The sequence below is a fragment of the Cicer arietinum genome, chromosome 3 (genome assembly GCF_000331145.2).
Source record: "Cicer arietinum cultivar CDC Frontier isolate Library 1 chromosome 3, Cicar.CDCFrontier_v2.0, whole genome shotgun sequence".
Taxonomy (NCBI): Eukaryota; Viridiplantae; Streptophyta; class Magnoliopsida; order Fabales; family Fabaceae; genus Cicer; species Cicer arietinum.
Window position 1 is genome coordinate 63,033,216 of NC_021162.2, and position 27,934 is coordinate 63,061,149.

The following is a 27,934-nucleotide window of genomic DNA, read 5'->3' on the forward strand; positions in this document are numbered from 1 at the left end:
ACGTATCCAACTTAACCAATTATATTTATTAACCAATGTTACATATTACGAGTAATACAACTTGCCATCCCTCCTCATCCCACCACCCTCCCCTTTGGTTCCTCTCATAGTCCCACCCTATGTAGTACAGTCATTTTGTATTAAAGACATTTAGGTGTCTAACACATGTCGATTTTTGACACCAACACAACACATGTAAACATTCAATCACTTTTAATTTCATAAATTATTACTAGTGTCAATTTGTCAATATCGTATCTGGTGTTTGTCCTGGTGTTTCATAGCTTCCAATTCCTACCTCCCATTTTTCTCCAAAAATACTCTCAAAGAAGGTGATGAACTATCCTCTCTTTTGCTCCTAACTCTCAAACAGTCTTAATGTACTCAACTGTATTTCACTAAGAATAAATTAGCGTCAATAATTCGATTCATGAGCCAGTTTCCTATACAAAAGCAATCATATACCAAGCAACCCAAAATATAAGCTGCAAAGAATGATGCCATGGGAGTAACAAAATCCCAGCACTTCAAAAAAATGGGTATGTCTAGAACAAAAATCAGTATACAAAGCATCAAATAGAAAGAGACAAGCTCTTGCCAGCACCAATCGAACAGCTTGGATATAAATTTCCCAATCTGTAAATGTAAATCACAGGAAAAATTAAGTTAGTATATTTATTGGTGCACAGGTATGGAGAATTGTACATGGAATTTATATTTATGTACTTTGTTGATAAAATTTATGGTATTTATATTAATTTTACTAATATACAGCAATAATTATTAAATAACTATACCAAAAAAATGTCAATTCGTTATCAATTAAAACTGGACTGCTAAATGTCCTTAGTAGAAGATTGATTGATATTGCATTGTAGAAGATTGAGTTATCGGATCTCATGATATTTGACGGGATCGCAACTACTGATACGGGTATTATGTGTTAACATTACCAAAAGTAATTTGATAAGTGGAGAAGGTTATTATGATAGGATATAGAATGAGCTGCGATTTAGTATAGAAATCTTCCAGTGTACATAATGTAATGTATATTTAGATTTAGATAGGAGTAAAAAAAGAAGCTCTCACCTTTCAGACCACAATTGTCACTGTCTTTACATTCTTTACACTGAATGGTTATCTGCAATCAATCAAGACATTTTCAACAGAAGTGATTATGGATTTGTATAGAAATTGTATAAAAATCATGTAATAAAAGTTGTATACTTACCTCATGATAATATAACAAGTCCAAGGTACAAAGATGCGCAAAGAAATGCAAATGATATCATCCCCCTAAAAGTGAATACATTATCAAAAGGTATGCCAATGATGAATAGTTAATAACAATAGTAGTGCATGCTAATTATTTCTCTTTACCCCCTATTGCCACACTATTACTATTATCTGATTTTCTAACATGTGCAACACTGCACACGATAAGCGTCATTAAATACTCATTTTTTCCTTATTAATCATCCACTGTCCTATTTATTTTATGAATTCACTTCCTTCTAATCTTTCTCTTCCTACCAAATATGAAAGTGGATAATTGATAAGGAAAGAATTAGCAGTTAATGATGCCTAATGTGTGTAACAATCTTGCATGCTTTAGAAAAACATTACTATTTTTTAACCATAGCAATGTTCAATTCTTGTGAAGCTTCAACAAATTACTAAATTTTCAGTAAACAACAGGGTGGCAAAATCATAACAATTTAACAAGTATTATAAATAATGGGTTTTAGTTATTAGTGTATATAATTTGTATTAATATTCCAAATTTCAATCATAAAAAACCAATAACTTTTCCCCAAAAGGACTTTTTTTGTATTGAAGTTTATGTTTCCATAGTGCAAAACTCACCAAATAACTCCCCACCCAAAACCATTACAAGGGCATGGACAGACTTCTGCAAACTTCTCAGCATCACTAGAGTTGACTCTTCTAGATATTAAATCATCATAAATATCTACACCATATAAATTTCAATCATATGATATAAGTTACATCAAGAGATTTGTTATCCAAATTGAAAATAAAACTTATAAAAGGTGGTTGAAAGTATACCATAAACTGAAAACAAACTGTTCATCACACCTGAAAACCAAATCATAATTAGTTGTCCATACATTTCAAAGAAATGACACAAATAACCACCAGAAACAAGTTCAAATTATTTGTAGGAAACATGTCAAGAGGACAGGAGCGTACCAATGAAGAGAATGACATAGCGAAGGATGTGGACTTTTGTTTTCTCTTGCAGAAGCCAAATAACAGCAATAAAAACAATAAATCCTGATATTCATTGATCAGGAAGCATAATGTGAGAAACTTTTACGATATCTTCTTACATTTATTACTTTTTATTTGAGAAGATCATAAAATCACTCACCGATACAGAGTCCTCGAAGTGTCCACTTTTTGGACAAAAGTATGTCAGCAAGACATAGAAAAAAGGAGAAAAGTCAGAAACAAATATCTTCAAAAGATTTGATAAAAACAATTTCATTTCTGCATGTATAAGCATCTTACATTTTTAGCAACAAAGAGCACAACCACCAGAGCAGCAATAAAGCAGCCAGCAGCAATCCTTGCAGTGAGAATATTTGTGGATGCAAGAATCAAAGCCATTCCCCAAAATGAGGAACCAAGATCTAGAGGAAAACCAGTCAAAAAAATGGTAAATGCAATAGAAAAGTGCTCTTATCAAATTCAAATCATATGCTTTTAAGGTTTAGTCGTCTCTGTTCATGGTTTATAACATTGACATATATATAAACCTCATTATTCGCTGGCACTTAACATGTATGCAATTTCACATCAAAACCATAGCTCTTGTGGTACTGTTAGTATCAAAAGATTGTTATGCATAAGACCTTGATTTTAAATTGGCTTCAAAAGATTTAACCCATCACATAGTAGTGCATAACTAATATATATCATACAATTAACAGTATTGTGTGGCATGAGAGTACAAGTTAATGTGTAAATAGAAAACTATGGGAAAAAAAGTGCATTACATCCAGCAGGCAAGATCACCCAGTAAACGCCACCACGCGTCTGTGTTACCCCACCCTCGTTTGCATGAACCTGGATTCCCTCCACCTATTGGCATCAGATTAACAATGATTCAGCATGCAGAAGAAATAAATAAGGAAGAAAAAAACATACATGAGAATCAAACTGACGAAACTTTTCAGTTTAATTTAATAAGGCCATTATGACCCAGCCAGCAGCAGAAAACCGCATAATGCTATTCCGTGGTTGAATGTATTCGTAAAATTATAATACACAACTTCCCTTTGTTGAAACATGCAGCCCTGATGGATTTGGTATTCAGGATTCATAATTATTGACGTGATATGAATACGTTTTCCAACATCTTAATTTACAACAACTGTAATGACAACTTCTTAAAATCTTAAATCTATGAATCCATAATTGTAAGCTGGTGATAACACGTCATCATGTGTTTTGTTTTAGTGTTTTATTAGGTAGCATTCCTTGATATAGTAGAATTCTAGTTAGTTTTATCTTGTAAATAGTATAGTTTTGTTGCTTATTAAGTTTAGTTTAAAATAGGTTATTTTTGCTCTTTAATCCTCTCAATATTGCATCCTTAAAAGTCTAATTTTGGTATTCTCACCTGGTGCAACAAATGGCTCGCATGGCGACGTAGCAACAATTGCGGAAGCGATCGCTACAGCTAGCAATTAATTTTTTTTGAAGTGTCGCAAATGTTTACAGGCCATAGTTGGTAAGAGTATGAAGGCAAGGCAATCTTAAAGAACTTGCAGCACAGTCATGGAATACAAATAGGTTTTTTTTGTGTTTTTCTCCCTTTATTATGATCTCAAGGAGCAACCTTAAGAGAATCAGAAATGTGCTTTTCTACCTCTAGTTGACAGATCAAAACTTTCAAATTCCAATAGCTTCAAAAGAGTAAAATCAAAGAGAATAGAATACTTCTATAATCCTTTCCTTTCTAAAAGAAAATTATGTTTGACTCTTACTAATGTATAGTTACATAGCGGACAGTTATTGTTGTTTTAATGCTTCTATTGTTTCCATAAATGTGAGAATACAATCATTAAGGAGATTTAAGGTAAAACACTTGGATTCTCCATAATAAGCATCCCATTGTTTACCTAAACTTACAATCTTAAATCAGGCCATCCCCCGTAAATAACAATAAGAGCTGATTCGATAGAAATTATCTGAGTTCTTGCAATATGATATTGAAAGCGATTACATATATATCTGTATTTTCATGTCCTTAAGGGCATAGATAGAATACAAGCTAAAACTTGTAACGAGTTGTGGAGGAAAAATTAATCAAGAGTTGTCAACTTGTATCAGAAAATAGCATTACGCTCCTATGTTTACCATTTTACCTTGCCACAAGTGAGGATGCAGGCAATTGCATGACTCGCTTCATGCAGAAACACAGTGATGAGCTTAAAAGGTGTGAGCAGAAAAGTCCTCCATAGCTATAATCACCACAACAAAGAATTTGCATAACAAGATCAGTTGTACAGCCACTGAGAAACATCACATTGTATCAAATATCTATGGTTATGAAGCCTAGATAAATATCTGAAACCTCACTGTTTTAACCAAGAACAATTCAAATAGGATGTAGCATATAAATGTATAATATATGATAATTGATAACAAACTAAGGACCTTGGTTTTGAAAAAGTCCATAGTCAAATCTCAAGTCAACCTAGTTGTTCAGTTCAAAAAACCATTTAGCATTTAGTATTTAGTCTGATTAGCTCATCCAATAGATCTATATATACCAAACTTTGATCCAGTCACAACTAATCTAACAAATAATTCATACAAAAATTCAACATGGCAACATAATTTGAAAAACTCCAAATTCTTAAAACAGTTGTTTTCTGTCAGCAGCATATCTTTCATGCTCAATTTATAATACTGAATGAAATCAAATAGAGTTGCATAATAACAGCAAAATTTACCTATAAAATATGACAATAAAAGTAGAATCTAAACTAAATACTCTAACCCTGAGATTCATAATTTGAACTTAGAAGAAACAATTAAATATAATCCCAAATCCTAAATGGATAACATTGAATTAATGTCGAAAGAGAGAGGGATGTACTATTACTAACCAGAAGGATTACAACGGTGAAGGCACCAACAAAAGCAATGAACAGTTTCTGGTCGTGATCACAACAGTTTTTAAGCTCCCAGTTTGGCATTGTTAATGTGCTTAAAATGCACAGATCAAATAATTCAACAACAATTTTTTTTGTTAAATAAAAAGCGGAGCGGTTTTTTTTTTTTTGTGGGTGGGTGGAAAATGTGAGAGACAATAGTAAAGAAAGTTAATCTTTGCTTCTAAGGAAAGGAGGTACTTAGTACGGTATAAAAATAAGATAAATACAATCGTTGAGTTGTATTGTGCCTCTTCTATTTTGTTGCGAGGCTTTTTCAAATTTGACTTTTTATTTTTATTTCTTAGTACGTTTTGTAGGTAGGATAGGAATATCATCCATATATTTTTTAGTCTTTTATAAAAAATAAGAAAAATACAAATAGATTTAAGTTTTTTTTTTTTATTCTCTAATTTCTACGAAAATGAGATCGTAGATGAGTTAAAAATTTAAATTTAGGCCTCTTAAATAATGAATCTTTAATTAAAGTTCTAATATACCAATCACTTAATGAAATAATAAAGAGTAGTATTTGGCCATTTGCTTCTACGGGATGGGTTGGCTTCGTTTCCAACGCGTAATAAAGTCAAATGTACCCAACAACAGACTTTTTGGTTCAACAAATACCGATAGAAAGTACTACTAGGATTTCAGATTTTTATCCGATTTCAATTTGAATTTGAACTGTGTCTGTGGAACGTTTATCACTACCAAGTACCAACAATAGTACTACAACGTTGGAGTGAGGAAAAAACCACTTTATTAATGGTTTTCTGTTTTACTACAAGTTTTGAAAAAAAAGTGTTATTGATGAAAAAATATTAGTGCATGAAATATGTGTATTTTTTATTTCAAAAATTATTAAAATTAAAATTTTTTATTTTAATTATTGTGTTTATTAGAGGTGCTGGTTGTCAATCGGTGATCAAAGGTTAGTGTTGGTCGGAGATATTAGTCGATTAGAATTGTAATGGTGATAATTAAAGATTGATGTGGTGGTCAATTAGAATTAGAGTGGTCAAATGTGATAATCAGAGTAATGACTAATAGTAATCGAAGTGATACCGATTAATCGATAGTAGTTGAAAGGGTGTAGGATAATAGTGACCAACCGAAGCTACTATCGTCAAAAAGTGGTCAAAACCAGTGGTTGGATTAAGTTGGAAATTCTCTCTAACCTTTTTTTTATATATATGTATATCCATTTTAATTTCTTTAGAAAAAACTCCACGTAAATCTTTTAAGTTAATTTAAATTTTTAAAACATTCTTTATTTTATTTTATTCTTTTGTTAAGTTAGTCTTTTATCATTAAAATTGTTTAGATAATGGAACCAACTCTCAATTTTGTTTTATTTCTTGTACAAATTTGTTATAAAAAATCTTATTTGATCATTCAAAATAGAAAATTATATTCTCAATTCATCAAAATTAACGTCTCAATTTTTTTGGAGAGAAAGACAACATCTAAGTTACATCATAATCTTAATAGTTGTTACAATTTATAATTCATCAAAATTAACATGATTTTTCTAGTTTTAATTGTGATGTTGAGTAATAAAACATTATTTACAGTATATCAAATGATCGTATATACAAATTTGTAACATAGGTCGACTAAGAATGAAAATTGATCTAACTATGTAAATATTTGTAAAGATAAATAACAAAATTTGCCACCAAAGAAAAGATGAAACTTGTTTGAAACATTAAATTAAATTAATGGACATTACGGACTTCTAGTGTAATTTTGATGTTTAGGACTTCTCTTGACGTTTTTCATATACAATATAATTGGTCGTTGCTTAATGATAATGAAATACACTTATATAAACCACATATCTAAGCTGCATACTTTTGCACAATTTATTTAGTGTGGTGTTTAATAATTGTAGCCATTTGTTTCAATCTCTTTCTTACGGTATAAGGTTTCTTAACTTCTTACTTCTTAGTATTCAATTCCTTGCTCCTGAAGCTTAAAAACCTCCTCACTTCAACCACTATGAAAAATGTATATTAAAGCCAATACCATGATGTGTAGTTGGTAACTTATTGAGGATTAAAATAAGTTGAATCTAATGTTTAGCTATCAATAAGTAGCTAATTACTACCACCACTTCAAATCCTTGATATTGAAATGTTATTCATCCCCTTACTTTCATCTAGAAAAAAATAAAAAAAATAAACAAGTGATTGGGCTTTGCTTAATATACCTCAAGGAACCTGTCAATTCAAAACGGGATTCCAGCATTCAACTATAACACATATGCTTGGTATAAAAGATCAAGTGCTCTTCATATAAAACCCCACTAAAGATAAAAAAACAAAACCATGATCATTGAACCTATGCACGAACCTACATACACCAGCACCGCTGTGTTCATCTTGAAGTCTTTCAGGATGGTCGCTGATATATACACAAAGCAGAAAGACACGGTAGAGGGGTGATAATGAGTTGTAGACCTTAGTCCTCATTAGGGGAATAGCGACTATATTTCTCGCGCTTGCGAGAGTGTTCGTGTCTTTCTTTTCTTTTACGTGAATGTTTATCTATTTCGTTAGAACTTCTGTGTCGATGTTCTCTCTCAGTTGAGCTCCTGTCATGGTACCGCTCATTTCTCTCCGAAGAGTTCCTGTCATGGTGACGATCACTCCTCTCTGAAGAGCTCCTGTCGTAGTAACGATCACTTCTCTCTGAAGAGCCCCTGTCATGGTAACGATCACTCCTCTCTGAAGAGCCCCTGTCATGGTAACGATCACTCCTCTCTGAAGAGCTCCTGTCATGGTAACGGTCACTCCTCTCCGAAGAGCTCCTTCCACGTGGGTTGTCTCCTCGGTGACTTGAACTACTTTTGTAGTGTCCTTCCTCCATCTCAACTGGACTTTTGAGGGCACCTTCTGTCTTGTTCCTGTCACTAGAACCCCTTCTATCGAAATCTTCTTCCTTATCTGAGAAGTTCCTTTCTCTTCTAGGGGGCGAAGGAACCTGTACATATGTATGGAAAAATTATTAAAAAAAATAACAAGCAAATTGTAAATTTTAATATTCTGGTATCTGTATATTGTTTAATATCTTAAAATATTCAACATGGAACAGACATTCTTACAAGCAAGATAATCAAACTCTTGCTTAATGTCAAAAATCAGAAGGTCCAATAACAACACCTGAAAACGTGACTTGTATCTTCCCTCGGGTGGAGGTGGAATACCAAGCTTCTTCAACTCCTCATATGGAATTGGTTTCCTGGTTAAATAGTAGAGTAAATACAGAACCAATAATGCCATAAGTCCATAAATCACAAGTCAAAGAATATCCAGAACCAGTACTTGTTCAATGCATCACATACCGTAAATATCAAGCCATATGAAACCAATTTCTGGCAATATGGAAATACCATAATATTTTGAGAACCGGCAATAAAATAGCAGTTGCATTTTAATTAGTATATATTAGAGCAAATCATACCAACCCTTAAGTTTTGGTTATTACAATCTACAATGACCTTCTGTCTTTGAACTTCCCTTATAAAATTAGTAAAATACAAAAAAAATATCAAATCTTAACTCAGGATGAGATTGGCCCTAGCCCTATAGCCTTCTATAAAAAGGGAGAGATACAAAAAATAGTTAGTAATTTAGATAAATTTTAAGTGAGCTCAATATAGTTTTACGCTATTAATGACCCAATTAACAGAATGGTTCAGTATTCATTTCGAACTCATTACCACACTCTAGGCTCTGTTGCCAATCCCCTCGCGCGATCCCGCTATCCCGGTGCGGTGGAGGGGCTGATCACGACGCTACTGTCTGGAAAAACACGTTCGACAGTAGCGGCCTCCTGGATCGAATCCTGCTATCATCGCGACCCGCTATACCAGCCTGACCCGCTATCAGATACGCTCCAGGGTTTTTGAAAAAAATCAGGTTGTTTATTTTACTTTTTTATTCTTCAGTAAAGGTATCTAGGCCATTTCGCACCCACTTAAGCCCTATTTTTTATTATTATAAACCCACAAAGGGATTGGTTCAGCATCGAGAAAAACAAACCGTTTTTGTTCTTCCTCTGTTTCGTTCTTGCTTCGTCGCCATCGTTCTTGCTCTGTCATTTTTGTTCTTTTCTTGCTTTGTTCAACATCGTTCTATTCCGTTCTTGCTTTGTTCAGCATCGTTATGTTCTTGCTATGATGTTTTCATTCTTTTTGTGAATCTGTTTTGCCAGCTCTATTCTTTGTTTTGTTGATTACAATTACTATTACAATCTATTTTGATGTCGGATTATGGTTATTAAGTATAATTACCCCTTTAATTTTGTGTATGTTGCTATTTTATAGTATTTTTGTATATTGTTTGTATTTTATGTTTAGTTTCTATACTGTTTTTTGGCCTTCGCAATAACGATCATCCCACTATCCACGATCCCACTATCCCATTTTTAGGGTTCGGTGCTCCGCGCCACTATTTGAGATTCACAACATAGACTATAGGGTATCAATGTCTTCAAAAACGAGGCTATCTAATAAATAAGAAATAAGGGAAAAGATTGTTGCATATAGAAGAGAATGGTTACATACAAGGGTGCACGAAATGGTTTTTCTCTTCCCCCAAAACGAAGTTGTCCTGATTCCTTATTTCCACTAAGACCACCACCTGCAGGACATAACAGAAAGTATTCAGATGACTCGGACAGAACGGGTATAATTGCAACATCAAGAATGAGTCACTTCAACTGACCTAACCTTCTAGGAATCCATCCGGGCATTAGTTGTTGTCTATTATAATCAACTATGATTTCACAATCATCAACAATCAAATGATGAGCATCCTGCAAACAAGAACGTTTGATTCGATATATATTACCAACATTAGCATTTCATAAAAATGCATATTACAAGCCAACTGAAGCCAAGGCTATTTGCCGCTGGCGGAAAATTCAGGTAGATTTAGTCAAAACTAAACTATTTGAAGTTTTGAACAATATAATGTATTTGTGTATGTACATGTCATAAAGCTTGGTGTATGTACATGTATATATATGAGTGTGTATGTACATGTCATAAAGCTTGGTAGCATAAGGTTTGATGGGGTTTAAATTTTTCATCTCATAAAGCTAGGTTCTTTTATTTAAGATAAAAAATTAAACAAACTTGTAACATATTTCAGTACTATATATGCCCGTCGCATCTCCCTTTCATCTTCAAATTCAACAAAAGCATAACCACGAGAAGCTCCTGTCACTGCATATAAATAAATCAAACACAAAAAAGTAAATCCCACAATAATAAAATATGTAAAAGAATAATCATCAACATATGTCAAGTGAAAGAACAGACGCAGAAATTTGCCAAGCCATTGGCACTTGGCAGGGATCTAACACAAAAATATGGGTATACAAGATATTATATAAATAGCGGGAATGATATATCAGTCAAAAAATTAACACCTACAAAGAGTTAATAAGGATCCTTTTTCAGTACATAGGCAAACCATAGAACAATTTAAGAAACGAAATAATGTAAATTCCCATACAAGTAAAAACTTACAGGCAACATACTATTTCTTTAACAAGGAAAACAAATTATACAAGAGAAACATTAAATAAAAAGAGCATTGGGTTGATGAGAACATAACCTTGAAGAAAATATTATTATTCAAAAACACTATCAAATTCAGAGAATCATACACTGATACAAGTACTCAATCAGCAAGTACTCAATCGTATCGACTCACAAACTCAATGAGAAACATCATTTCTATTAGATGTTTCCAAAAACACGGATTTGAAGGTGTAAAATAGTGTAGGGTGAAATAACTAACAAAAGCTGATATCAAAGATGGTTCAGGAATCTAAATAGAATAGAGAAAATTACCAATGTCCCTCACCAAGCGCAAGTTCTTCACCCGACCATACTTACTCATAACCTGAATGACAAACCCACACATTCCATAAGCACAAAAGAAGTGGCAGTATCCTAAGCTTCAAGGAATATAATTGACACTTTTGCTAGTCAACACCCCCTGTTTTTTCCGGTTACACCCAAATAGGTTACTTACATGAACTGAGTTCACGTAAAATTAAGTTTACGTACATAATAAATTAAGTTTACATAAATTGTTGTCTATTTAAGTGTAACGGGAAGAAAAAGTGGGGTAACTAACAAAAGTGTATAATTGATATATTGAAATGCTCCTTTCAAACATATACTTTATATTCCTTTCATTACATGTGCTTGTTGATCCATGAAAGGGTCAGGACCGTGTGATCTAATTTCTTATTTATCATGTTCAGTAAAAAAATAAATCTAATTAAAGTGAGTTAAAATTACATATCTGGGACAATTTTCTACATATTTGTGTAGGACAATATTACTATTGAATAGTGATAGTGGCAGAACTTGTAACAAGTAAATCTAGATATCCTATTTGACCCCAAAAGACAAAATTAAAATTAAAAAATAAAATAAAAATAAAAGCTTCACCTTTCGGAGAGTGTCTTCAGTGGTGAGTCGAGAGAGACGACCCACGAAAAGGGTGCAATAAGGGTCACCAGTGGCCTTAGGATCACCAAAAGGGTCATCTACAAAATTGAATTTTAGAAATTAAAAATCGATGAAAATTGAAGAAAAAGGAAAAAATGAGAAAAATACGAACAGAGGCCAATAGAGGAACATAGTTGAGCACGAAAAATGGCATTGTCGTGAGGAACAATATCGGTGCCGTCGATGCTTCCAGCTTGAATGGGATGGTACGAATCTGAATAGAAAACGGAGTTCAAGTTTCTGGAACGACCACTCATGCTTCTTCTTCACCTTTACTTCACACTCCAACTTTAATTAAATTTTCTAAAAATTGTAAAGTAGGTCAATTTATTCATTCCAGCAAAATTATTTTTAAAAACTACAAATTTCAATCAATTTTATTGCTACTTATCTTTTTTAATTAAATCAATTGTATACAATTATACGGTTCAAGTTAATGTTAATGTATTATGATGACATATGAATTGATTATAGATTTATAATCTATATAATACTAATTTTAAATTTATCGGTTGATTTTAAATATTAATATAATATTATAATATTGAATGAAGGTAATTTTTTGGATATAATTTGATATATATAGAGAGACTTAAATGATTTATTTGTATAATCTTAAATGTCGTGGTTTAAAAAAAAAATTATTAAATGCATATATCATGAATTGACATTTTTCAATTTAAATAACTAAGTTGTTGTTTTGCAAACTAGTTTAAATAGTTTGACTCTTACGATTTCAAGAATTATATAAAAAAAATTATTAAATGAATATGTAATGAACTGATATTTTTCAATTTAAATAACTAAATTGTTGTTTTGCAAACTAGATTAAATAGTTTGACTCTTCAATAACTAAAATCTCTATTGATTTTTAACAAACTCTTTGTTCTTTCTAGATTCTACAAAAAAACAAAGAATTAATTTTTTTTAGAGTAAATTACCTTAACATTCTTTTTTATTTTCAACTTTTACATTAAATCTTCTATATATTTTAAACCTACACAAACCCCTTGTTTACAAGTTCCAGTAAAGTGAAGGAGAGAATGGATGTTTCAGGACAACAAACAAGAGGTAAAAATTCATGTCAACAGAATCAACACAAGAAAAAGATTCTGGAATTCTCTAATAGAGATGGATTCTATCGCCAAATACATTAAAATTGAACATGCATAGCTGGATAAGTAAGTTGGACAGGACCATATAAGAATCAGTTAACTCTGTAGTTATGACATTTCTCTTCTTTATTGACGAGCATAAGATTATAGAAGGTTCAATGATAGGACCATATAAGAATTTAGAAGATACATAATCAATTTAAACTGAGACTAGTTTGTTGAGGATAAAATTCTGTTTTTTATTTACTAGGGGCATAAAACTATGTTAAAATATCAAAGCATAAAAACATCAACTATAAAACCCAAAATTGTTACAACAAAGAATGTTTCATTCTGCAACGAGTCAAGTTCTGTTAATCTCCTGAGGCTCATCAACTCTTTGAGTATTTTCCAGTAATTGATGTGCTATTGTTAACTTGCCACACTTTTGAAACTCATGCTCAAATGAGTCTCTAGCATAAGCTGATAAATGAATACCCTTTTCAAGCATTGATTTTACTTTCTCATAAGCAGCATCTAATTGACCTTCCTTACACAGCTTATGCAACTTCTGATTCTCCAACTTTCTCTCCAACTTAATGCAAAGATCCAACTGATCATGTTCTCTCAAAAGACTATCTACCAAATTGGAAGTATGAAAATGTGGTATCCATCCGAAACTCAACATTTCAATCAACAAGTCATAAGCAACTTTCCAATTCTTAAACTCGCCGTGAGCATGGATCAATGCAATGTAAGTTAAACTATCCGGAAGGCATCGATTCTTGCTCATGATTTCAAACACTCCAGTAGCATTGTCCAAATCTCCCAATTTACACAACATGGATATAACAGAATTGTAAACAATCAACTTTGGTTTTAAGCCAATATCTAACATTCTCCCAAACAAATTACCGGCTTCTTCAGCTCTGCGATGGTCACACAATGCCTTCATAACAATTGAGTAACCCTCTTGAACACAAGTTAGCTTCTTTTCCTCAACAATCCTCAACACTTTAAGAGCTTCTCCGGTATCACCTAATCGACAAAGCTCTGACATAAGCTTGATCACAACAAAAGTACCAGGCAACAAGCCGGAATTAACAACTGCGAAAAACACTTCAATAGCCGGCTGAATTGCACCCCTATTTCCTCCCATGTTAGGAACTAAAATACTATACGGTCTACGAGTATTCATCACTCTTACTTTCTCAACAAACCCTTCTTTTGAACTCATCAAACAAAGCTCCCCAATAAGAATATTCACAGCCGAACGAGTCGGATGCACGCCGACCTTATCCATTTTGCGAAAAATCTCAAGAGCTGCTTCTAATCTACCAAGTCTACACAAACCAACAATCATATTACTACAAGAATAAGTATCAGGTGATTCAATCTTGTGAAAAATTGAAAGTGCAAGCTCAATCATCTCAACAGATGATTGCTTCTTACACAACACATAAAGCACATTGTTACAAACAAGATTATCAGGTTTACACCCAAACACACTCTCCATTTCCTCAAACAATGACAATGCTTCATTGATTCTACCTTCTCTACCCAAAAACCTAATGCAAATAGACAATGCCTTAGATGAAACTTTACCCTTATGAGCAACAACTGTCATAAACAAACACTTGATATCATCAAAGAGTTTCCTTCTACCAAAGAAATCAACCATGTACTCAATCACAGTATCATCAAATTGAAAACCCATTTGAGTCCCAGCCCATGAGAAAAATTTCAATGTTTTGGATCTACCCAAGTGGTTGTAACTCATCAAGACACGAAGTACGAGGTTGGAGGTTAATTCTCCCTTGTAACAATCCAAAACATTTTCAATGGTTGAGTCAGTGTCGGTGGGGCAAGAAACTAGGTCAGTGAGCAAAGAGTAAAGAGTTGTTTGGGGTGAAAGACGTTGAATTGAAGGTGATGAGGAAGTGGGTTGAAGTGATTTGGAAGAAAGGGTTTTAGGGTTTGTGAAATTAGGGTTTTTGTTGGAAGATGACGAAGAGTAAAGACAGAGAATGAAGGAAATAGAGGGTTTGAAAACAGCATTTCTGGTTCTACAAAGTAACATTCGAATTTTTCTAACACGAGTTCTTGAAATTGTTTACTGTCACCGCTGATTCCTTTTCGTTCTCTGTTCGTTTCTTCTTTGGAAGATGGGCAGGGTTGAATTTCGTTTTCGATTTCTTTCGTTTGGATGGAAGGAAAAACAGAGGAAATAAAATATGGAAAGAAAAAGTTGAGTTTTACATTGTTTGGCATCTGATGGGAAATAGTGTGAAAAGGGAAAAAGGAATAAGTAGGAGGAAGAGAAGAGAGATGCGTCATCCCAATAGTGTGCAAAATTTATAAGTATGCTTTGCATCTCAAACTCGCAAACTAAAATCATTAGCACTAAAACAAATACTTTTATTTATTACATCACCAAAAGAACTATTAATTTTTTATTTATTAATAGATAAAATTAGTTCAATGGTCAAATCACTAAAAACAAATACTTTAAACCTAACTAAATCGTTTTTGATATAATTAATTATGTTACAAATTTATTTAGAATTATAAGTCAATTGTTTTAAGTATATTATATATGGTTCAAAACCAGTCTATGCACTATTTTATATTTTTTATAATTTAAGTGATATACTTTAAAAGAATTTTGATTGAAAAATAAAAATTAATTTTATTGTATGTTTTAAAAGTTATTAATGATTTCTACATTAAATCTTTATAAATAAGATTTAATGTAAAATCCCTTTTTTTTTTATAAATTCCAAAAGAACTATATTACTATTGTTTTCATTTTAAAAGTGTCATATTTTTGTAAAAAAAAAACTCATTTTTTTATCAATGATGGTTGGGCCAACTCTATTTATATTATTAATAGATGCTCTTTCTTTCTTCATATCATAATCGGTATGGACTTATTGTCATGTCACTTCGTATATGCATTGTTGCTGTTCAGTGATAAGCATGAATTGCATTGTCACTTCTATGGCTTACGTGTGAGCCACTACTAAAAACATTCTACCTATAGACACCAATCTTTAGTCACATTTCTTGTCTAGTAAGTTACTTCTTTAAAGATTATAAGATTATATATCAAACAAAATAATTAATTTGTTTACAGAAAGAAAGAAAAAATTAATGGTGCACATTGGTAATGAATTTAGGCAATCTAAAGTCTCGTCTACAGTGGTGACCTGTGAGTATTTCAATTTCACCTATGCCAAATTAAATTAAATTAAATTTATAATTATAATAATGTTAGTGGTACACAACAATTAACATAAAATAAAACACAAATATACTAATATATAAAATAAAGTATTATGAGTTAAAACCAATAATGTTTTAACTATACATTTTGAATCATAAAAATGTGTATCCATAAATTATACATTCGAATAATGTTTCGACGGTAAAGAGAAAGATAATAGTGATTAAAAAAAATAGTATAGCTTCGTTAAGACTAATTAACTTAAAATGTTTATGGGTAGGATAGGGGCCGTATCATGTATTTTGGTGGTCACTTGTCTAAAACTTGGTTGGAAATTGAAAGCACAAAAAAGAAACCTTAGACAACCAAGAAAAGTCTCGATTGGTGAAAATGACATTATAGTCTAGACAATTAGCCCAGACAAAAGAGTAAAGAAAACATTGTGTAAGCAATCATTTTGTACTTTTAAGTTGTGAGATCTTCTTATTATAATCTTTTGAACAAACTGAAATTATTTATTATATATATATATATATACACATATTTTTAATATATTTTTTATTAATAATTTTATAAATTAAATTATTTAACAAAAATTATAGCTGAGAATTAAACTAATTAATTAAAAATATATTTACATATATTTTTTAAACTTTGATATATTTAAATATTATTGTAATAACGTCTTACACGAAAGAACACGGTCGTTTGCTAAAAATACATGCATTTATGGGAATTGGAAACGTGTGAACAAAGATACTATGAACATGAGCAAATATAACCAAATTATTATAGTTGTTGAGAAAAAAGGGCAAAAACAAAAACAAGAGAAGGAACTAGAAATCTTCAAGAGAAGCAATATCTCTCAAATCTATCGAGATAATATTAGAGGTAAATTTGAGAACAATATCAAAAGATCAAATTATTTTTATTAAGTGCAAAGACAAATTTAGCAAAAATATTTGTAACTTAGACTTATTTTCCAACGACTTCCATTTTGTCATGAGAAGGTGTAACGAGGATTCATTGTTAGTCAATTGTATTCCTTTAAATAAATAAAATTCGTTACAAATAGTTTTATAATATTAATCAGTCACAACTGATTGATTATTAAAATAATTTAATTTTTATTATATTTACCTTAAAAATTATGTAAATAGTGAATTGTCATTGGTTAACTGGCCATATTAAAAGTTTGACATTTTAAGTTCAAATAATGATATTTATTAAATGTATCTAATTAAATAAAACTTTATATAATATGATGTATTATCTAGTAGAATGTATTTATTTTGAAAAATGGTAGAAAAATTAAGCAAATAGGAGCAATGCATGGATCTCACTACTCTCAAGTGAGCAACTCACATTAAAGAATGTGTGTTTATAATTGTATTATAAGACATAAATGATTATTAAAAAGTTTTTAAGTTCTAGTTCAATGGACAAATAGAAATATAGTTAGGTTGTAGATGAATGATATAAATATACTAATAATTTTTATTATGATTACTAGTGTCGAGACGGTGCTCATAATGCATGTTCGTCCGCTTTTTTGTTGCACTAAATGGATATAGTATGAAAAAATTGTTAGAAAAATGGTAGAAAAAATTAAACAAATAGAGCAATGGATCTCACTACTCTAATGTGAGCAACTCACATTACATAATAAAGTGGATAATCTCAACCAATCAACAATAAATCATTGTAGATACATCATAACTAATCAGGAGTTTGTTAAAATAGTAACATTTGAGTTTCTCACGTTACACTTTATTGATTTTAAATTATTTAAATTCATAAATAATAATAGAATCCAACAAAATAAAACTGAAGTGAAGTAGATTACAAATAATAGTTATTTGTTTTTAATAGAGGAAAATTAATATATAAATGTTTTTTATAACCATTGAGGATAGACTTAAAAGAAAAATAAATTACACTTCTTTATTAATGTTTATAGGTATAAATAATGATATCTCGAAAATTGAAACAGCTAATGATTCTCCTCTCAATTGAGCCACATTTCTACAAAGATGACCACATTTTCATAAAAACAAAAAACAAAACAGTCAACAACTCCATATAGACTTTTGGAGCATAGCATGAAAATAACCAAAAATTAATTTTTATATAATAAGTATTTTTCATTCTTATGTATTTCTCATCATCTTTTTAAAATAAAATAAAAAAACTGTATAAAATCGAAAATAAAACCTAAATTTATATTTAAAAATCTAAATCTATATTATTATAGAATAAGTTTAATTTATATATAAAATCAGTATACATAGTTTTTATATCATTAAAGAATCCTAATCCCCAAACAGTTAAGATTGTTTTATTATAACAATGATATATCAAAAATTACATAAGTAATTGTCACGAGTTGAAGTGTAAAAACTTTTATATAGAATTCGAAAAATTAAACTTACATAATTGCTCCAATAATATTGGTGAATATTAGTCACTCAATTTAGTATATCTGAAATATACATGTTGGCTGCATAACAACATTATGATTGAGAGGTACGAGCTGTGTTGTGATTGGCATCTTTTTTTGGTATATTTGTTTGTATATGCAACTGGCCAAACCTGCATAATTTATTTTCTAATGGGAGTTAATTTCATAGTATACTATACTATAATTTAAAAAGAAAAATGATAACACGTGTCCTTTCCGTACATGTTAAAAATTCAAATTTATAAATTTTATTTTGAAAGTTGTGTAATTTAAATTTTAAAAGTCTAAACGTTGTTTTTTTTAATGAAAAAATTATACATGAGATATTTTTAACATGTGTAATTAAAAAAGTGGTTAACCACTTCAACCCCAAATATTGATTAATGTATGAAGCTATCTCTTAAGTCTCAACACTCTCTGCACGTTCCTTTATATCTTTATCAACAAAGTAACACTTTTTTTTTTATTTTCTAAAAGTCTCACCCATCCAACAAACAAACCAAGTAAGGCATATCCTTTTCTCAAACCATTTTGTCTAAATTTTGGACCATATAAAAAGTTGCAACCTTGATTTCTTATTACTTTTTTAATAATTCAAATTATCATTTATGAAATTTAGAAATTCCTTACTTTTTATGTAGAGAGGGGACATTGATTTATACTTCTTTAATTGCTTTTTTTAGTTAGAGGTTTGAATCAATCAAAATTGACTTGTCTACAAACTTTTGGCCCCATTTAAATCATCTTTTGTTCTGTCCTTTTTCTCTCATCTAAAATCCTTTCCTTGAGAGAGTTTTTGGCAATTTCAGTTTTATTTTATGGTTTTGATTTCTCATTTTCCTCAATTGAATGAAATGGCAGTTGAATTTTGCTCAGAAAATTGTGTGGTTTCTTCTTCTGTTGTGAGTCCAAGAATTTCATTCTCACAGGACTTTTCACAAACAGATGTCATACCTGTTGAGCAACAACCCTTTAGATCAAATTCATCTGGGTTGAATTCAAATATTGATTTTGATTTCTGTGTGAGTGAAACTCTTGACCTTGATTCATCTTCAGCAGAAGAGCTTTTCTCAGATGGTAGAATTCTTCCAACTGAAATCAAGAAAAAGAATATTGTTCCTTTGAAACAAACAACTCAATCATCACCACCACAAAACCCTCCATTGCATACTTCACATTCAAGTTCTAACACTGATTCCAATGGTAAAAACATTGGAAAAGAAAGCTACAAAGAAAGCAAGAATTTGAATGATGAAGTGTGTGAAAAACAAAGTTCTTCAAAGTCATTTTGGAGCTTCAAAAGAAGTAGTAGTTGTGGAAGTGGATATGGAAGAAGTTTGTGTCCTTTGCCACTTTTATCTAGAAGCAATTCAACTGGATCTTCTAACTCAAGTGGTAACAAGAGGAATTCGTTGTCAAAAGAGGGTGGTACTATTAGTGTTAAACCAAATTCACAGAAACATTCTTCAACAACAAGGTTTTCTAACTCCTCTGGCTCAAACAGTTATCTAAAACCTCCATTGAATAAGAGTCATGGATCTCATAGAGTTAATCCTGTTCTTAATGTTCCTCCTGCAAACCTTTTTGGTTTGAGTTCAATCTTCTCCAACAATAGAGACAAAACCAGGAAAAAATAGCATTATTTTGTATTACTATTTTACTTGCACATCAATGGATTTGGATTTTAGTGAATTCAAGGTTCTATATCAAATCAATGATAAATATTATTTAATGATAAGTTAACGAAGGTGTAATGTGAGTCGATTATTTCTTATTAATGGTTAAGATTGACTAATGTGGGTTAGCATGCTTTTTTTACCTTAGTGGTTAGAAAAATTGTGATTTGTATTACTTGTAGTCAGCAACTCACGCATTTAAATGTTTAGTCACCGACTCGATAATTGTTTGATTGAAATCGAACAGTTCAGATTTAAATTTCTCAAAAATTAAAAAACTATACTTGAAATCTGAACCATTCAATTTTGATTTAATGGTCGCAATGTGATGATTGTGTGAATGTATGGATTGTCTGAGTGCATGCAATCTATTTCCGAAAAATAGAGATATAGGTTAAATTTTTGAAAGGTGAGTGGTTTGCATCAAGAAGACAAGGTGATAAAGAGAGATGCGTGAAGGTGATAGACAAGAATGGCATAATGTAGGATTGAAGGCACATGTTTTGGGGGCACACAATGACATGTAGCTGTTGTTTTCATGGCGGTCCCTTGCTTGTGTTTGGTTTTTCTGCTTTTGTTATTTGGACTACGTACGCGTAAATATATTGATTTTTTTATTAGTGTCTTTTTGTTTTTGGTTAATATATGCATCTTACTTTACATCGATATTTTTTTTTTAACAAGTGTATGAGAAAATCTTGAGTTTTTCTCATTGCATGGATTGATTTATAATAATGAAAATTGGACTCCATATGAACTCAAGGCTATAATGATATAACCAACAATGTATTTGTTACTGGGAAACACATGTTTTTCTTATCTGCCGTGTACCGTATGGTGTTATAAAACTTGAATTATTTGCTGACAAGTAAAGTAACCTAGCTAAAGGGCAAAACAGTAGGACATGATGGCCCAAATAGCAATTATCTCTAATCCAGCTCCTTCACGCAAACAGTCCACATTTTTTGGTTACCCAACTTAAAGACAAACCCCATGTGGTGCGATTCCACTTAAAAGAAAATCTCACATTGAATCAGATCATATTTTACAATGTCTTTATAAGTGAATAAAATTTTCACTTTATAAATCGATTTTGTGAGTTAGACGTAATTCAAATTATAAGAATTCTCGTGGTCTTTCTTTTTCCCTCTTACCTAATTAAAAAATTATCCATATTTACACTTTAAGCCAATATAAATAATCTTGGAGTATACTTTTAGATGATACAAAATTTAGAGTTTGGATCATTTCAATCTAAATTTCTTTTAATCTCTATCTTTTTTTTTGTTGGATTGAAAGTTTATTTCGTATAAATCATCCATATAAATTTTTACATAAATCTAAAATCATTTGATATGTTATTGATATTCATAAAGATTAATTGTGTTTAATAAAAATGCATTAGACATTAATTTTAATATATCTCAATAATATATCAAATAATTCAACGAAAATTTTTAAAATAAAATAAAATTAAAAGAAGTAGAGATAGTCTTGACTGAGATTGAGAGAGTTTGGATAGAGATGATCCAAACTATAAAAAAAATTGATTTTTTATGTATACATTGGAATTCATTCTGGGAGTGAGAAAAATAGCATTCAAGGATTAGTCTACTGGCTATGGTTGAAGTGTCAAAAGAGTATTGTGAAGGAATACAATGTTTGATACATGCTATTAACATTTTGTTTTCACACATCAAATTAATCATTGACATTTTTTCTATTAAAAAGCAAAATTAAATAAGTTTTTTATCTCTATAAATATATTTTATTTTATTTTTAATCTCTCTAAAATTTCTTTTTAAATAATAATCTCTTAAATATTTTTTTCAATAATTTTTGTTTCGGTTTTTAAAACAACTAATGTATATTGTATGAATTTTTTTAATAATTTTTTGCATGTGTAGAACATTTTAAGAATCTGTTTCACAAAAACTTAAATTTTTTTAACAAAGAATGTAGAAAATATAATTTTTTTAGATTTTAGCGTTTAAAATTATTTATTTTAAAAAAAAATTCTAAATTTTTGCAGAAAATAATTTTATAATACTCTAGATTTGTATATGAAAAGTTATTCAAAAATTCAGATGATACACATGAGTTGATTTAAAAGTAGATATTAAAGTTGTTGATAGAAAATATTTAAGGGATTATTTTTTCAAAAAAAAGTTTAAAAAGACAAAAAATAAATATGGTATATTTATAAGGACAAAAATTTATTTAACCTTAAAAAACATATCTCTAGATCTTAATTTACTCAGGAATATAATTGAAGATATATATATATATATATATATGTTCTGAACAGGGCTTAGCTTGAACGGCCCCTTAAGGTTAGCCTCACTTGGCCCAGTCCTTGTTTCAAGTGCGCTTATCCTTTAGCTCGTTGGAGATTAGATGTGGACATGATGATCAAATTTATTTTAGTCATACTAGATACTATTGATACATGATAAGAAGAATGACTTATTTTCCTAATACTATAGCTCAAGTCCTTATATAATTTTTCTCCTCATGATATTACTGACTTAATACTTTCTATTATTTATGGCATCTGATTTGCGCATAATAAAAAAAATTATAAAAAAAAAAAAATACTACTATAGAGGAAATTGTGTGCAAAGCTTAAAAGATCATAGAGGACTATAAAATCATGTTGAATACCCATTCCAGTGGAGATAATGGTACATAAGAGGAGTCCCTCTCGCGGTGGTCCACTCCAACAGAAAATGTGTATAAAATCACTTTTACGTTTGAAGCACAGTCCTATAAGTTTCCGAAAGGAATTTAAACCATGGGTTAACAGTTGCATGAAATGCTTAAACACCTCCTCAGATGACCTAACATTCACTTTTGATACAGTTTCTGGTGGCCGACGAAGAACTCCGATGCGTTTTCAGTGCTTCTGCTATTCAGTTTTGTTGTTTTAGGATTTTAATTTTTTTAAATGATGGGCCTCGTCTAAAGAATGTGGATTGGGCTTCGATACAATTCCATCTGCTGTTTTTTTTACTATAATAATAATAATAATAATAGCAGCTGTTTACCATTCTAATAATATTATTATCATTATCATTATTTATTTTTTCAAATTTTGGTTAGGTATATACAGAAATTTGCATAAATTTTATAAAATTAAAAATAAATAAATTCAATAATCATAGAGTGTATTGTTTTTTAAATTTATAATATAATTTATTATTTTTAATTATTATTCATTTATTAATTAATAAGTTTACTTAATTATTAATATTTTATTTTTTAAATAATTTAATTATTTTTAATTTATTAAATAATTAATAATAATTATTAAAATAAGATAACAATTATTAAAAAAATAAAAAAATAAAAAACAAATTCTAGTGCAAGATCACCATCTAGGCTTGCGACAATGCAATCTCTAACTAGGTAAAAAAAGTTTAAGCTTCACTTGATCGCACCTTGGGCCAACGAGTTCTTAATTAGTCCAAAAAATAATATATTTTAGGAGTGGAGCATTTTAGTGAAAATATATATATATATTTAATAAAAAAATCCACCAGTTTTTGCTTTATTTTTATTAATAATTTATTTGACAAAAAGATATCGGATATGGTACTGGATAAAAATAAAAATAAAAATAAAAACTAGCAAATAAATACGATCAGGCTATTAAGCATGTTGATACAGTACAAAGAGAGCTAAAAATGAAAATTTGGGTGCGTAGATTCAGCCTCCAGTTGGTTGGGTGAAACTAAATACAAATGGTACGAGCAAGTAAACCAAGTGGATGTGGTGGGTGTGTAGGCCTCATTCATGGTACATATAACAAGATTCATTGGTTCTCTAAATATTGTATAAATAAATAATTTTAAAAAGACATCTAAAAACAAATGGAGGAAGTATAAATTTAATTTAATTTGTATTCATCAAGGATGTAATTTTTCTGAATACAACAATAATGGTATATAATTTATTAACACATATATCCAATTAAATTATATTAATTTCATTGGTTTCTAGTAAAAAAACTTGATTCATTCATATGCGAGCAATATTATAAATTATTACGCAATTATATTTGTACTCCTTTAATTTATTTTTATATTTTATTTTAGTGTTTTTAGTATATTTCGCTTTATTTTGATTTATTCAATTACAAATATTTGACACTATATTTTAAATTGTTTTATTTTATTTTAATCTCTTAAATTATAAATATTATATGTTTTATTATTTTAAATTACACACTTTAAATTATTTAATATTTTTTTTATTGATGTTTAATGTTTATAATAATTAAGTGATCAAAGTATTTGAAGTAAAGTGAATGTCACAAGAAGGAGAGTTGAATTGTGATCTTTTTTAAAAATTTAATTCGTGCACTAATATTATCCCCTCAAGTTTTCTTTGGAGTGGGGATGGTGAGATAAAAAATATATTATATTGGTTTACGTAATATAAACTACTTCAGTCCTCACAGCTTTGTGAGATTTACACTAATGCTCATAAACTTGTCATTTGATCTACACCTTATCAACAATGTATTTTCTTAATCTCACCGTACTTACAACGATATATTTACTAGCTTCAATAGACTTATAAAATAACTCAAGTTTATATCAACGTGAGGATATGCAAGTAGTAATGTGTTTGATTTGTTCGGGATCAAATTACAAGTTTCTAAGATAAGATATCGATGTGAATATGTATATAACACACCCAATAAAAATTATCCTCATATATGTTTAACTTTGGAAGAGTGTGTAGAATGAAGAAAATTGTGATAAACTTGAATAACTTATATGTTTTCTTGTAGATGATTCTCTCAATATTTGAAGATTAATACTTCTCTATTATAACTGCCTCTAGAGCTTCAAACATATGGGTTAGCAAAATATAGTTGTTGTAGATTTTGTTAAGTTTTCTTGAACTTGTCTTTATTTGTAAAATTGTCGTTTAACCTTTATCCTCATGTTAAGTATGCCTAGATGATGAGCGTTGCGTTATATCATCAGATCTGAGTTGTAGGAGGATGAAACTTTCATTAATTCTGATATGACTTGTGTTTTTTGGTTTTTTTCTTTCACAACAATTATGGTTGTTTGCCTTATAAGTTAAGGACGTCACTTTTTGTATTAGGTACTTTTACTCACTTTTCCATGTGCGAGGATGAATAGACAACAAAAGTTCATCATTTTCTCTGTGTTGTTTATCCTCTTACATAAATTCATCATCTTTTCAGTATTGTTTATCCTCTAACATATAGATATAAAATCATCATCTTTTTTTGTGTTGTTTATCTTCTGACATAGATGATATAAATTTATCATCTCTTCAATATTGTTTATCCTCTCACATATATGACATAAATCAATCATCTCTTTTGTGTTGTTTATTTTGTGACATAGAGAACATAAATTTATCATTTATTCAGTATTGTTTATCCTCTGACATAGAGAACATAAATTCATCATTTCGTAAGTGTTGTTTATACTTTGTGTATGTCCTCGTATCTGATTTAAGTACGATGATAGAGTTTCTATTTTATTGAGTTTTTATGTGATTGTCACTTTTTGTTTTCCCTTTTCCAACCACCTTGACCAATGTGTCATTCATGTTAAGTATTTCACCTTTTTGTACCTTTATACTTTTTTGTATGTGTCATATTTGTTATGAGAATATCATATGTGTCTATCCTTATCTTAAGATTGCATTCATAATCAGATCGATGTAACCGATTTTAAATATGTTCATAGATAATCATCCTTGTATCTATGTAAGTCTTTGAAAGATGATCGATTATATTCCAACCATATATACATTCCAATTCACCATTGATTATATTCTGATTATTTTTTAAAAGAATCAAAATCAATTAATAAACCCTTATATATCTATTTTAAGAAAATGTTTATTATTACGAGAGAATATTCACAAGAAAGCAAATGGAAATTGATTGGGAGGGGGTTTAATTTGGAGGTGTGACACAAACCTGTCCCTCAAAAAGTGTGGATGTTTGTTTGGAGGCTAATCCAAAAAAGGATACATGTAATTTGATGAAGATGGGGATTCTTGAACAAAGGGAGATATGGTGTTGCTAATGGTACTGGCTGGCTTACAGCTTCAGTGAATGATGAAAGGTTGCATTTAGTGTATGCATACCAAACAAGAGGAACATGTTTATGTTTTGAATGTGTGGTTAACTTTATTTTAGAAAAATACCCTTTCGTTATGCTTATTATGTATCAGATTCCGATCTTTTTTTTTAAGGTTGTGTTGGGTGTTTAATTAGTGTCATAAATATTGTTATTGTCAAGGGTTATTTTAATCTTATGAAAGATTCTTTTTGCTTTCGTAAAAAAAAATGTTACCAAGGGATAAAAGAAAAAAGAAAGCATGTATCAATGTTAGGATTCCAAAGTTTAAGCTCGTATGAGACATTTTGGAGTTGAAAATTATTACAGAAAATCATCTTAATTATTTCTTAATTTGTTACCGTAAAGCAAAGTTTGAAGATTAAAATAACAGAAATTTAGGAATAAAATGAGTTTTGAGTTTTTAGATTTAAAAATCTATTTTATAAATCAATTTTAGAAAATTATTTTTAAGAAGAATATAGATAAATTAATGTTTTGTAATTTTATTTTTGAAAATTGTTTTCACGATGAGAAAATGGAAAAACTTCTTTGATAAATTATTTTTGAAAAATATTTTAAAAAATAAAAAATTTATTTGATATATATTTCATTTTTTATAGTCATGTTATGAGAACTTTTTTCGTTAAAATATTATTATATTTGTTATATAGTAATACTTATGAACAAATAATTATTTAAAAGAAATAATATTAATAAATTGTTTACAGCCTATTATTAGATTAAACATATTTTTATAATATTAATTAATCAGAATTCATTAATTGTATGATTTTTGAGGTAGATATTATTATTGTTAATTTTTTATTAAAACCAAACATTTATGAATTTTTTGCTTCCACTACCGGTTTTTATTTTATTTTTTTGGCTAAATTACATCCGTGGTCCCTTAACTTAATTTCAGGTAACGTTTTAGTCCTTTATCTTTTTTTTTTCTTCCCGATTTAGTTCTTTATTCCTAATAATATCAAATAAAGTATGAAAATATGAGTTTATTTGAAGATTTGCGTTATGAATTTGATGAAATTTGTATTATATTGAAGAATATAATTAATTTTATGAGTTTTGATTAAATTTTTTTTTAAATTTTTGTATAAAAAAGGAAAATTGTTTTCACGATGAGAAAATGGAAAAACTTCTTTGATAAATTATTTTTGAAAAATATTTTAAAAAATAAAAAATTTATTTGATATATATTTCATTTTTTATAGTCATGTTATGAGAACTTTTTTCGTTAAAATATTATTATATTTGTTATATAGTAATACTTATGAACAAATAATTATTTAAAAGAAATAATATTAATAAATTGTTTACAGCCTATTATTAGATTAAACATATTTTTATAATATTAATTAATCAGAATTCATTAATTGTATGATTTTTGAGGTAGATATTATTATTGTTAATTTTTTATTAAAACCAAACATTTATGAATTTTTTGCTTCCACTACCGGTTTTTATTTTATTTTTTTGGCTAAATTACATCCGTGGTCCCTTAACTTAATTTCAGGTAACGTTTTAGTCCTTTATCTTTTTTTTTTCTTCCCGATTTAGTTCTTTATTCCTAATAATATCAAATAAAGTATGAAAATATGAGTTTATTTGAAGATTTG

At 29.6% G+C, this 27,934-nt stretch overlaps 4 protein-coding genes across 4 annotated transcripts; 1 reads left to right on the forward strand and 3 right to left on the reverse strand.

Annotated features, from left to right (window-relative positions):
• Nucleotides 1-379: 379 nt before the first annotated feature.
• LOC101512159 (uncharacterized) lies at nucleotides 380-5,419 on the reverse strand. The gene is made up of 11 exons (XM_004492884.4): nucleotides 5,145-5,419; nucleotides 4,398-4,493; nucleotides 3,024-3,108; nucleotides 2,536-2,657; nucleotides 2,396-2,420; nucleotides 2,215-2,298; nucleotides 2,071-2,100; nucleotides 1,867-1,972; nucleotides 1,232-1,296; nucleotides 1,090-1,141; nucleotides 380-636 (listed from the first exon to the last, which is right to left on the reverse strand). The coding sequence occupies exons 1-9, from the start codon at nucleotides 5,232-5,234 to the stop codon at nucleotides 1,233-1,235; spliced, it is 702 nt and encodes a 233-aa protein (XP_004492941.1). The 5' UTR covers nucleotides 5,235-5,419; the 3' UTR covers nucleotides 380-636; nucleotides 1,090-1,141; nucleotide 1,232.
• A 1,951-nt stretch (nucleotides 5,420-7,370) lies between these two features.
• On the reverse strand, nucleotides 7,371-12,060 carry LOC101512698 (U11/U12 small nuclear ribonucleoprotein 35 kDa protein). The gene is made up of 8 exons (XM_004492886.4): nucleotides 11,837-12,060; nucleotides 11,665-11,762; nucleotides 11,056-11,107; nucleotides 10,352-10,422; nucleotides 9,920-10,010; nucleotides 9,760-9,835; nucleotides 8,354-8,432; nucleotides 7,371-8,174 (listed from the first exon to the last, which is right to left on the reverse strand). The coding sequence occupies exons 1-8, from the start codon at nucleotides 11,979-11,981 to the stop codon at nucleotides 7,653-7,655; spliced, it is 1,134 nt and encodes a 377-aa protein (XP_004492943.1). The 5' UTR covers nucleotides 11,982-12,060; the 3' UTR covers nucleotides 7,371-7,652.
• Nucleotides 12,061-12,925: 865 nt separating this feature from the next.
• Nucleotides 12,926-15,136, reverse strand: LOC101513018 (small ribosomal subunit protein mL104 (rPPR9)-like). The gene has a single exon (XM_004492887.4). It carries the CDS (start codon nucleotides 14,896-14,898, stop codon nucleotides 13,183-13,185), a length of 1,716 nt encoding a protein of 571 aa, XP_004492944.1. The 5' UTR covers nucleotides 14,899-15,136; the 3' UTR covers nucleotides 12,926-13,182.
• Nucleotides 15,137-18,923: 3,787 nt separating this feature from the next.
• LOC101513346 (uncharacterized) lies at nucleotides 18,924-20,801 on the forward strand. Its single transcript, XM_004492888.4, has one exon. The coding sequence runs from the start codon at nucleotides 19,324-19,326 to the stop codon at nucleotides 20,140-20,142; it is 819 nt and encodes a 272-aa protein (XP_004492945.1). The 5' UTR covers nucleotides 18,924-19,323; the 3' UTR covers nucleotides 20,143-20,801.
• The last annotated feature ends 7,133 nt before the right edge of the window (nucleotides 20,802-27,934 follow it).

Coding starts and splice junctions, on each gene's coding strand:
- LOC101512698 (XM_004492886.4), bottom strand. CDS start 11,981: ATGAGTGGTCGTTCCAGAAACTTGAACTCCGTTTTCTATTCAGATTCG. Junction 11,108..11,664: donor CTGAAGACACTCTCCGAAAG/GTGAAGCTTTTA, acceptor TTTGTCATTCAG/GTTATGAGTAAGTATGGTCG. Junction 9,836..9,919: donor ATGGATTCCTAGAAGGTTAG/GTCAGTTGAAGT, acceptor TATGTCCTGCAG/GTGGTGGTCTTAGTGGAAAT.
- LOC101513346 (XM_004492888.4), top strand. CDS start 19,324: ATGGTTTTGATTTCTCATTTTCCTCAATTGAATGAAATGGCAGTTGAA.
- LOC101513018 (XM_004492887.4), bottom strand. CDS start 14,898: ATGTTACTTTGTAGAACCAGAAATGCTGTTTTCAAACCCTCTATTTCC.
- LOC101512159 (XM_004492884.4), bottom strand. CDS start 5,234: ATGCCAAACTGGGAGCTTAAAAACTGTTGTGATCACGACCAGAAACTG. Junction 2,421..2,535: donor TGCTCTTTGTTGCTAAAAAT/GTAAGATGCTTA, acceptor TTGTCCAAAAAG/TGGACACTTCGAGGACTCTG. Junction 2,299..2,395: donor ACTTCGAGGACTCTGTATCG/GTGAGTGATTTT, acceptor AATGAATATCAG/GATTTATTGTTTTTATTGCT.